We start from the raw sequence: 12,099 nt of genomic DNA, 5'->3' as shown, positions 1-12,099 counted from the left end.
CTGTTCATTATTTTTATTATTTTTTCTTTCCACTTTTATTTTGGGTAGTTTTTACTGCTATGCCTTCAAGTTCACTAATCTTTTTCTGCAATATCATATCAGTGCTAGTATCATCCAGTGTTTTTTGCATCTTACACATTTTAGTTTTCATCTCTAGAAATTCACTTTGGGTATTTTTAAAAATATCTTTCATGTATTAACTTCTTGACATGTGGATTATAGTTATAATAACAGTTTTATTTTCCCTGTGTGATGACTCTAACATCTAGGCAAGTTCTAGATTGATTTCAAATTATTTATTTTTCTCATTATGGGCAACATTTTCCTGTTATTTCCTATTTTTTTTATTCCTAAAATATTCTTTAATTTTGTCCTGGGTTAAATTACTTGAAACCATTTGACCTTTTTGAGTCTGGCTTTTAAGATTTATTAGGTGGGACCAGAACTGTTTAGTGTGGGGATAATTATTCCCCATTCTCAAGGCAATACCCTCCTGAATACTTCTTCCAATACCCCACAAATTATACTGTTTAAAACATGCTCAGAAGAACCAAATTACTTCTCGATATTAGCATAAGTTAAACCCATTTTAAAAAGTAAATCAGCTACAACATCCATGTCATGTATCCCAGAGACAGGAATTCTAGATTTTCACAAGTTTGAACAGTCCACATCACTGCTTTCATCTATCTGCTTATAATATGAGACCAGATATCCTCAAACAGAAAAATAAATTTGAGTTTACCTCCACCTTCTGTATGTACAAACTCAAATAAGGCTAACTGTCCAAGTCCTCTCTCTCTTAGGTCCTCATGTGCGTTACATCCAAAAACCGGACAACAGGCCCTGTTCCATCACTGATTCTGTCAAACGGTTCCCCAAAGAGGATGCCACCGAGGGGAATGCCACAAGCCCACCGCAGAACCCACCCACCAACCTCACTGTGGTCACTGTGGAAGGGTGTCCCTCATTTGTCATCCTTGACTGGGAAAAGCCACTAAATGATACTGTCACTGGTAAGATCATGATGTGAGCACTTGTGCTATGGTGGGAAGCTTCAATAATGTGAGTGTGGTACCTTGTCAAACTATGAGGCATATCTCAGGGGTAGCAAGTCCTAGTAGAACTATTGTCAAAAAGTGTCATATGATGGGCAAAGATCATCTGTGTCCCAGTGGTGGGTTTCCTGTTAATTTAACATATCTCTTTAGGTTACGTTCCTTCCATCTTGTCTCAGAACTCTTCCTCACAGTGTAAAAATAGATGTGGTCTTTTCATTATCAAGAAAATTACAGATAACATAGGAGAAGTTGGCAGGGCTGATGATAATTTAAACAGTTTTCATTTCACCAACCCAATTTCTAGGTTGACCTAGAACTGTCAAGCAATTCAATTATTTTAGTATTTTGTTTGTTTGTTTTGTTTTTTGTTTTTTTGGGTTTTTTTAGGTTCTAATCATGGTTGATTTTCTCCTCATCTCAGAAAAAGTTAATTCTACTATCACTAGCCCAATCCTCCTAAAAATGACTGTGAAAACTAAGAAATCCTAAGTCAGTCTTTGAATTTATTATATGCGAATTAATTCTTCATATGAACAGTTTAGTCAAACTAGAGAGGAAGGAGAAAAGGTAAGGGGCAGAGTCAGCTAGAGGAATATAGCAAATTGCAGGAGTACACAAGCCCCCCATTGCCCATGCCCTGCTGTGCATGGGACAGGTAGACAGAATTTAGAGGAGCCCACTAAGAAGCTATCAGGATGGGTAGAGGGAAGTATACAGGGGAAAGGAGGAAGTGGGAAATTCAGCCAAAAGTGTTTTCTGTGAATAAAGGAGTAAACAGCAGCTATTTCTCCTCAGACAAAACTGTTTGGTCTGGGGGACTTTCACTATAAGCAGCCTATCTTTGCTTAACTGGATTTTTTTTTAAACCATATTTTGTGAATTTCATTTCTCATGCAGACCTTGCCTTTGTTTTGGGAAAGAACCAGCCACTGCTCATGTTTCCTGGGGACTTGTCTAGTCCTGCTTCTTTACTTGGGACTATGCCAGTAGGTGCTACCATCCCGTATCTAAAAAACAATAAATCTCTAAGCATTGATTATCTACATAGATGAAAAAGTCCAGAACTCCCAATTCATATACTGTGCTAATAAGGAGTTCTCCTGACAGTCTGAGGCTTAGTTATCATAACACCAAATGATCTATAAAATTTCCTTTGCCTTGAAGATGTGGGACATCAAGTTGGAATTGGTTAATATATCTAAAATCTAATCTAATACATCTAATATATATTCACTTTGGTGTGTCAATTTCTGATTTAACTTTTTAAAAGCAAAATGATTTTCCTTTCCAGTTCATCATGAAACCTTTTTTAATTGTATAAATTTGTAATCTACAAAAAATAATGAATAGGGTATACTTTACCCATTTAACCAATTCCTTTTGTAACATTGTTACTAAATGTTAATGGACTGCTTGAGATCTTTCATAAGATATTAGACTTAGAATAACAGCTTTTATAGATAAGGTCCATATCTCTTTAGCTATAAGATTTTCTAAATAGAAATAAGTCCATATTTAATCATTACTCAGTCTGTATTTAAATGTCAGACTATATAGCCTAATAGTCTCTTCTATTTTTTTCACTTTTGTTTATTTTTAGTGTTTTCTCAAATATCATTTTGTTTCAAATGTGATCTTTTATAAACCAGCACTCAGATAATACGATTAATTCTCAAATCACTGGAAATGGCTTTACAAGAAAGGATTGAGAAAGATAACAAAAAAGGAGTGAAACATATTCTTTATTTCCTTAGCTGGCTTCTGTCTATCATCTTTTAATCAACAGGCACATATTACCTATAATAAATACACCCAAATTCAGTTGCTTCTACATGTCTTTTCTACACTAAAGTAGAAATAGATACACCTGAGAAATGGGCCATAGCCTGAGTCCTTGGACAATTTAAATTAGTTGTGGGGTGGTGCTTTGTGATATGCCAAGAGCATGCCAACGTAGATTTAAATCCCAGACTAGCTGATTCTCTATATGCAATTTGGGTATGCACTTTACCTCCTTGCTTTAGTTTTCTTATTTGTAACAACAACAACAACAACAACAACTTCCATTGTAATCAGCTTATCATGAGGACAAAAATTAAACAGAATTTGAATGTACAGTGTAAGTTAGAAGCTGTTAAATTAATGTTTGTCAGTAGTAGCAATAGTAGGACTGGTAGAAATAGTGTCACCATTATTATTTTCATGACCAGAATGTGATTTCCCAACCTTTATAATAAATAGTGTTTTTCTATTAAGTAAATCATCTCATAATAGGGCAATAATAATCTCTGAGTGGGAAAAAGACCATTTATTCAGTGTTACTTCTTTATAGGTTCCTTATATCTTTACTGTTAAGGAATTTATAAATAAAACCCCATATTTTAAAGTGAGAAATATGGACACATACTAAGTGGCTGTCTTTACTTTCTGAAATATAATCAGAATGTGTCTATAAATGTTCATTCCAAGCATTAATGTTCCATTTTTATGGTATAGTGAATTTATGAAAAAGCTACTATTTCTTTAAAGCATTACAAATGAAAGATATATTTACAAGACCCAAGAATACACATTCAGAAGTTAGAATTCTGAAATTCTAAATATGTTTTTTAATTACAAAGGTAACTTCTGTGTCCATTTTGAAAACTTGAATCTTTCAGGATGAAAATAGTATTAAATGAACATTTAAAACTCAGTCAAAAGAAAATTAGAGAAGATATTCAGTAAGAGTTTCTAGTACTGAGTCTGGGTAATATTAAAAAGAATATTACACAGTCACTGATTAATGTCCCACACCAAAGATGTTTCTTGAAAGTGGTTGCTTTCATACAAATTCAACGGGAGTGTCATACAAATTTTTCTTTGGGTGACAAAGCGACACTTGAATCTTTCCAACTGAAATCTTTCAAATTTAAACACAACTCAGGGATAATAAGTAATAATAATAGGTACCACCTGTTGAACAAAACCTATGCAAAATACTGTTGAGCACTTTCCATATATTCCTAGTTTAATCCCCACAAGCAACACTATGAAGAGCTATTACTGACATTTTACAAACTGAGATCAGGGCAAATGGCTTGGTCTGTCACTTTTCAATGAGTCATGTAGTGTCCTTTCGGGGTTTTTTTCAACTTTTTATCTTTTATTTTTATTTTTTTAATTTTATAGATTTTTAAAATTTAAATCCAAGTTAGTTAACATACAGTATAATAATGTTTTCAGAAGTAGAATTTATATAACACCCAGTGCTCATCCCAGCAAGTGTCCTCCTTAATGCCCCTTGCCCATTTAGCCCATCCCATCCCCCCCTCCCAACACCCATCCAGCAATCATTGGTTTGTTCTCTGTGTTTAAGAGTCTTTTATGGGTTGTCCCCTCTCTGTTTTTGTATTATTTTTGCTTCTCTTCCCTTATGTTCGTCTGTTTTGTATCTTAAATTCTACATATGAGTGAAGTCATATGTTATTTGTCTTTCTCTGACTTATTTCATTTAGCGTGATACACTCTAGTTCCATCCACATTGTTGAAAATGGCAAGATTTCATTCTTTCTCATCCCCGAGTAATATTCCATTGTGTATGTATACGTGTGTGTGTGTGTGTGTGTGTGTGTGTGTGTGTGTGTGTCTGTATATGCATCTTTATCCATTCATCAGATGATGGACATTTGGGCTCTTTCCATAATTTGGCTATTGTTGATAGTGCTGCTATAAACATTGGTGCGCATGTGCCCTTCCAAAACAGCACTCCTCTATCCTTTGGACTAGCCTTCCCCATACCTTAACTTTAATAGAAAAGTCATGAGTGTTTTGGGTTCCTCATCAGTAGATATCTAACCATGTATCCAACAAGCAGTTTCCAGTTTTAAAAATCCATTTTAATTACTCCCATCTTTGTCTATCTAGTAAATACTGATTCACAGCTGAGAAACAGATATAAAATGGATATATTTGAATTCAAGGTCCTTCCCTTCCCTCCCTTTCTATCCTCTTTGAGAATAGAATGCCAACAGAAATAGGTTAAGGAACAGAAAGTTCTGAGAAAAGAACACTAAATACTAGCCATTAGTCCTTTGGTAGCTGTGCTAACATATCCAGATACAATGGTCATTGCCTTCTGATTTAATTTTGAATTTTTCGACCACCTTTGGTCTTAGTGCTAATAGCAGAAATCCCCACTAAATTGCCACCCTTTGTGGCTTTTTCCCACTTTCCCTGATGGCTACCACTTGTATATTTCTTCATACTTATGGAGCTGATTTTGAGTAGGGTTTGTTTCTGTTTTCTATTTTTCAAGTTTTGAATCTTCTGTGTGACCTTGTCACATACATTAAACTCCAATTAAGAGGTGGAAAAGCCAATTAACAAATTTATAAATTATGTTCTTGATCTGAAAGCCCTTCTCTTGATTAGCCCTGCAAGTTCATAGGAACGTGTCTTTAGGTGAAATTTATGCAGATCTCCATTCATAATTTAATGATTTTTTTAAAAAACAAGGGTTATTTTCAATGAGGCATATGTAAGCAGTAGGTAGAAAAATTTCGTAATTCTATAGTTCCCAATAATGAACTGTCACTCATTATTTGGTTAACTGCTATTTGCTGGATGGTATTAAACCCAAAGATATATAGATATAGATGATATAGATATAGATATAGGTATAGGTATAGGTAGATATAGATATATAGATATATTTTTGCAGCAGAACCATGTATGCAGTGGTCTTTTCCCTAGCAATATAATAAAGCCCCACAGAGAAGAAACGTGCCTTCTACTTAAGTACCACTTCTCATACAGCACTTTCCCCACACTGGGTTTTTCAACAATGACAGACTATTTGATTTGCCTAGCAAAATCATTAGTTACCAGTATCCAAAGATACCACAGGTTCATCATCAGTCTTCACAGTTACCAAGCCTTTCATGTTCCAGTAAAGGGAAAGTAGATGTGATCAATGAGCAACTCCCAAAATGCTTTGGGACCTTTGTCATCCATTGGCCATCCCCATCTGCAAATTGCTAATGTATAAGATCAGTACATCTCAGTAACTACAATCTAAATTGCTCACCTTTATAAGAGTGACTTTATGATGCTGTTAGCCTTAAGAGCAATTAAATCAGCCGGGACATAAAGACAAGTATTTGTTGGCTTTTTCACTTTTCAGAATATGAAGTTATATCCAGAGAAAATGGGTCATTCAGCGGGAAGAACAAGTCCATTCAAATTACAAATCAAACCTTCTCCACTGTAGAAAATCTAAAACCAGATACAAGGTAAGCCACCTGTGCTCTTACAGGTGAATTCTGACAGTGCATAAATCATCACCAAAGGAATGAAATGACATCATCCGTCTCTGTGTTAAGGGACAGTGTAGTTTGCATTTCATTCTTTGGCTTTCTGTGCATAGGAGTAGATACCTCTAGAGTCATGTTTTGCAAATACACAAATTATTGGTGGGGATACAAGAGCTGACAAGATGGTCTTGTAAGTTAACACTATAGGTGAGAACATTGAAAAATAGAGGATCATTAATATCAAATGTTGATATTAAATACCAAAATCGAGAGAAGGAAAATTCTGTGGATGAGACACAACTGGAGTGTGTAGGACGTAAACTAAATGTGAAACAGAAGAATTTGGCTGGCATGCTGGAAAGAAGAGGGTAAGGATATAAAAGTTATGTAACAAAAGTAGATGAAAGTTTGTGATAGTTAACGCTTAAAATAACTACAGACCATTCCCAGGCATAGTGGTCTTTTCATTTTGGGTCTTTTTATAATAAACAAATGAGAATCCATTTTTGAAAATAGACACATATATTATTACCGATGCTCTATAATAAACAATTTTTCTTGGCATCCCTTATTACCTATTGGTACCTGGTTGTTTACATTACTGTATGGTTTTGTCATTTCTTTTTAAATCTAAAATATCCAACATTTTATCGGCTGACTGTATTGGAAGAAAAATAAGGGCTTTACGCACTTCTAGAAATGTAATAGGGAAGGTTTTGTTTTGTTTTACATGGCTAAATCATCAAATTTATTGTTCAAGGAAATTCTCAAAAGGATACAGCCAAGCATTTCTTTAAACAAATATGTAGTAAATTCATTTGGGGACTAAATATCACTCTTTGTGGAAAATCAATTTCTTTCCTCAAATTCCAAGACACTATTTGAAAACTATGCTTTCAGTTAAAACAAAAACATCTTCACACTTTACGTTCTAGTGCACCAACCAACACAGATCAATTTTCAGAGAGACACAATCAGGAATTTTTCCAGACTGAACGCTTCATAGCTTGATAAAGTTTCCTGAATACTTCATAGCTTGATAAAGACCAGCAGAGGCAAAGACTGGAACTCCAGCATTAGAAAATTTTTTCATAAGTTTTATTTCTATCTTCCATTGTCATCAGTTGATTGAATTGAATCAGGTATTGATTATGACATTCAAAAGAGCCTAGTAAAGTTCTGACAACAAGGAAACTGATAATCTTTTCAGGAAAAAAAGGAAGCATCTAGTTAATTCTAGATGGTTTGCTGTGTACAAACTGTAGTCCTATACTATAAATATAATAATTTCCACAGGTATTTTTTTTTCTTTAAAGTCCTCTATTTTGAGTTGTAATATGGAAAATTTTACAACTGCTAATTTTTTTAAAGGATTTAAGTTAGCCAAAATAAGCATGTATTTCAGTAAAAACTCATTTGATGATCTTGGTTCTGTTTCCTTAGAGAGATTAACAGGGAGAGAGACTATTTTTAACATATTTTAAGGAAAGAGTAAAAAAGAAAAAGTTATTTAATTTGGACTTTTTAATAGGTGAATTTGGGCTTACAGAACATGGAAGTTTTTTTCTTTATAGTTTCTTGCTTTTTATGCCACTTAATATACTGAAAACATATTGAAAAGCATCTAATTTCTAAATATTCATTGTGTTCCTTTTCTGAATTAGGCTACCTTCAAATCTTCACCTTCAAAGTTCACCTATGACTCATGATCAGATGTAGAAAATAATTATTTAAGTGACATTTTAAACCTGATTTGTTTGTAACAGGTTTGTGTTTCCACTCAGCTAACATTTATTAAGTGCCAACAGTGTGCTTGGTGTGGTGACCACAAAACTGAATAAACATGGTGCCTGTCCTTGAGGACTTGAGGTAGTGGGGTAGTCTTTTAGTAACTGATTATTCTACACAAAATGGTGAGAGCTCTGGCAAAAATATATACAAGTTGCAAGGGGAGCACAGAGTGGGTGACACTTTGCAAAGTCTGGGGAAATTGGGAAAACTTTGTGGAGGAGGTGACACCTGGGCTGAGGCTTAAATGAAGAGCAGGAAGGAGTTAGCTAGGTAACTGTGGTAGGGGAAAGAAACGTCAGAGAAACTAGCATATGTTAGAGCAGAGGCCCAAATGGTATGGTTGTATGCAGTGAACAATCAGCTACTTCCATGAGTGTGAGAGGTGAAAAGTGAACAGAGGCAGTGGAAGCAACGAGAGGTAGAAGCCATGTTGTGGAGGGCCTTCTCTGCCAGATCAGAGAACTTAGTCAAGAGATGGGGAGAGCCAGAAAGTTGCTAAGTGGAAGTGACTTGCTCCAACTTCACATTTAGTTTTTTCCTGACATTGATTTAGTTGGAATAATCACTTTTGATACTAGAGCTACTTATAACGAGTAACAGTCGGCAGAATAAAGCTAACAAAAAGAACTTTTTGATAATGTCTTGCAAGAGTGCCATTTTGGCATCTTGCCTATTTGGCCAAATAGGTGCATAAGACAAACGTACCTTTGGGCTAAGCTGCATTTCATTCTGGAATCACAGGACTAGTCATGGAGTTCACATCTAGCTTCTGCTATGAATTGTTGTAGGACTTATGCTAATTGTTTCTGGAGTTTATGTCAGTTGTAGGAATTACACTAATTGTTTCTGGAATTTACAGCCATGTCCCCTTTATCTCACCCTAAGATATGCATCTCATTTGTCACTCCTGTCCTTCATCAGTGGGTCTTCAAAGGAGGGACTCCTAAAACTATCCTCGTCTCAAGACAAGCAAAGCTCAAAGGAGGCCCTTTCTGGAATCATCTTTGGGAAAAAGTAATCTTAAATGTAGGATTCCCTGAAATCAGAATCCCATGCCAAGTTTTTCCAGTTGGCATAAATTTGGGGCCACTCAATGTATCTGTATTTGGCTTATTTTATGTTATTTTTAGAGTTTCATATAATTGAATGAAATCCAGTTCAGACATGAAGACTGTTGATAGTCATATATATGATTTGACCAGGATTATACTGATAATCCCTAATGGGTCATGATTTAAAAGTTGTATATCAGCAGTTTGAAAAGCATTTCCCCACTGGGAGCAGATATAATACACATGGATATAAAGGTGCTCTAATGAAAATTGTTTAGTCTACAATGTGTGGAGCCTTGTGGTGTTCAAGTAGTTTAGTAGATCCCAGACCCCAGTGAGTAGGAATGCATTCTATGTTCTCTTAACAGGCATGCTAAAGATGAATTTGTCCACTTAATGAGCAAAAAAAATGTTTTCAGCTGAAATATTAAAATTATGATTTGAAACCTCTATTAATCAAAATAACTTCATGAGTTAAGTAAGAATAATTTGAAGTCAAATTATTTCATTTAATCTGATATTTCTGAAGCCTAGAAGCACCTGGGGAAACAAAACTAACAGCCATGAAACAGCTGGACAGCATCACAAGACAGCATAAAAGATCACATAGGACTTACACTGAAGTTCTGCAATTTAGAAGAGAAGAGAAGGCCTCCTGCAATACTTGAGACTAGAACTTGACGGTAAAGGATAGAATTGAATAGAACAGGATGGCAAGAAAAGAAAGAGTAACAACAGTATCGTTCTTTCAAATCAAGTCCATGTGCATGACTTCGGTGAAATACAAGTAGTCCTTAAAGTTACTACTGACAGCAAGGTTACAGCCAGAATAATAAAATTATGAGTTCCAAATTTAGGTTTGTAGGTTTTTTCGATGTAAGCTTTTTCCATACTATCTTAAGTTGTTAAGGCAAGATTTCTTTCCATTATATCTTTTCTGCCCGACCATGATCCAAGATTAATGCTAATAAAAGACATGCTATAAAATAAAGAGGAAGTATGTACAGCATGCAGCCACCAGGTGGTTTTTATTACCTGTAAAGAATGACTTTAGTCACATTTCAGTGCCTGTTGAATTCCCAACAGGCAAACTTTGAGTTATAGTTGGTAAAATTCATCACCACCACCACCCCAACATGAGGTTCTGGGATACCCTATTTGAAAAGCTAGAAGATACTAAATTCTGAAAGAATTACTGTAACTGTGTTCCAATTTCAGGAGACACATGTATATAATTTATTTTAGTATCATTTTCCATGATTTGTCCTGAGTAAAAATCATGAGATGTAAAAACAGGTGATAATTACAGGGTAATCATTTATTACACACTGAAATGGGTGGAGTAGAGCTTGGCATTAGAACATTTAACCCAAGAGAGTCAATGCAGAGAAAATAGATCCCCAGAGCTTTTTAGGTAAAACCTTTAAATGTTCACACACTAGAACCAAAAGCACAGTGGACTGTGTTACCATTTCCTTCTCACAGTGTATGATCACCTTCTCCCTGCCTGTTTTTACATTTTAGCCAGGATTTTTACCTCTTCTGCAAAAGCTCAAAAAATAGCCACAGGAAGGGACAGTAGCTATCTTGCTGAAGAACAGTTTGGCTGCATATGTGTTGTGAGATGTTTCTGTCTATAGGGAGTGAAGCCCCAAGGCTGCTCTGGGCCAGCAGGCTGTAGTTCCAAAGGTGGCACAGTGGGGACTACCCCAGCCTTGCCAACAGATGCTTGCAGCTACAATGGGCTTTGGTCATATATGCGCACAGGGAACAGGGGTGTTGGAATGGAGCCATAACTATTTAGTCAGATGAAGCAGAAGGGATGTGCTAACAGAGGCACAGTGCTGTGACACAACTCCATCTCTTTCTTTGCAAGACCCCTCTCCTACCTCCTACCCCTAGAATGCAAAGAAAATAGAGATATGTTGGTGTCCACCTGAATCGGTACCCACCTGGCCCACTCCCCAGTATATATTTTCCACTTATTTCCCCCATGAAACCTCAGTGTGTGGCTTGTGTTGAGCTAAAAGAAAAATAGTAAGAAGAGCCTCTCCAATCTATAGCCAACCACTTTGTGTGTAAAGACAACTATGATTATTTTTAGTTCTGTGAACAGAAGAACTGATAAAGTATATGACTTAAACAGTAAGTCTTGTACCACTGCTTATGGGGACAGGGAGTGTGAGGTAAATTGATCTTGAAGTCTCTCCCACCTCTAAAATGATACATTCTTATGATATCCAAAGACATGCATAGAATCAGTGGGAAACTGGAACTGACATTAAAATGAAAAGCTAGGTTAAGCCTTACAGCAAGTCGAATTGTCCTTCTATTACAGAAGTAGAGAAAGCATTTTTCTTTAAGTCTGTGTCTGTGGCCTCCAATTTGTTTTCAGACAAATTGTTTCTATCTCATATTTGAATAATCCATTGGTAGGCTGGACAATATAGATGGACACATAATTGCTATACAGTAAAGACAAACAAAAAGCCCTATAATCTCTTCAAGTGAGCCCTTGTCTCCTCACTTGACTAAGAAACTAAAGAATCCATTGCGTGTACCAGATTTACATGTGGCCCAGCAATTTCCACGCAAAATGTATTCTGTCTGGTAATTAAATCAAGTTCACTTAACCTATTCCTGTACTTCTGTCCTCTGTAGCTTGGGAGGATTCTAGAGAACAGTTCTCCGTCTAAAATTAAAACATACTAAAGTTTCCTATAGCTGACAACAAAGACAGTTTAGGAATATTGTTTATGTTGTTTGATTTAATAAAATCTTGGCTCAAAAAGTAAACTGGAATAGAGGCAGCAAGTTCTCATAAACTATAAACCTGGCTGAACAAAACAGGCATGTGGAATAGCCATTATACCCTTATTCGTAGTGTTTTTGTGTAGTTCT

General features: G+C 35.7%; 1 protein-coding gene across 32 annotated transcripts in view; it reads left to right on the top strand.

The window, feature by feature from the left end:
- The window catches only part of ABI3BP (ABI family member 3 binding protein), a 262,501-nt gene that overhangs the window by 234,871 nt on the left and 15,531 nt on the right, over window positions 1-12,099 (top strand). For all 32 annotated transcript variants that reach the window (XM_053220756.1, XM_053220744.1, XM_053220759.1 and 29 more), the window contains 2 exons: window positions 807-1,016; window positions 6,226-6,334. In XM_053220756.1, the coding sequence (XP_053076731.1) occupies window positions 807-1,016; window positions 6,226-6,334 (319 nt within the window). The remainder of the gene's footprint in view (window positions 1-806; window positions 1,017-6,225; window positions 6,335-12,099) is intronic.

Source organism: Acinonyx jubatus, chromosome C2 (assembly GCF_027475565.1).
Source record: "Acinonyx jubatus isolate Ajub_Pintada_27869175 chromosome C2, VMU_Ajub_asm_v1.0, whole genome shotgun sequence".
Classification (NCBI taxonomy): Eukaryota; Metazoa; Chordata; class Mammalia; order Carnivora; family Felidae; genus Acinonyx; species Acinonyx jubatus.
The sequence above is the reverse complement of the archived record's forward strand: the minus strand, read 5'-3'. Positions and strand labels throughout refer to the sequence as shown.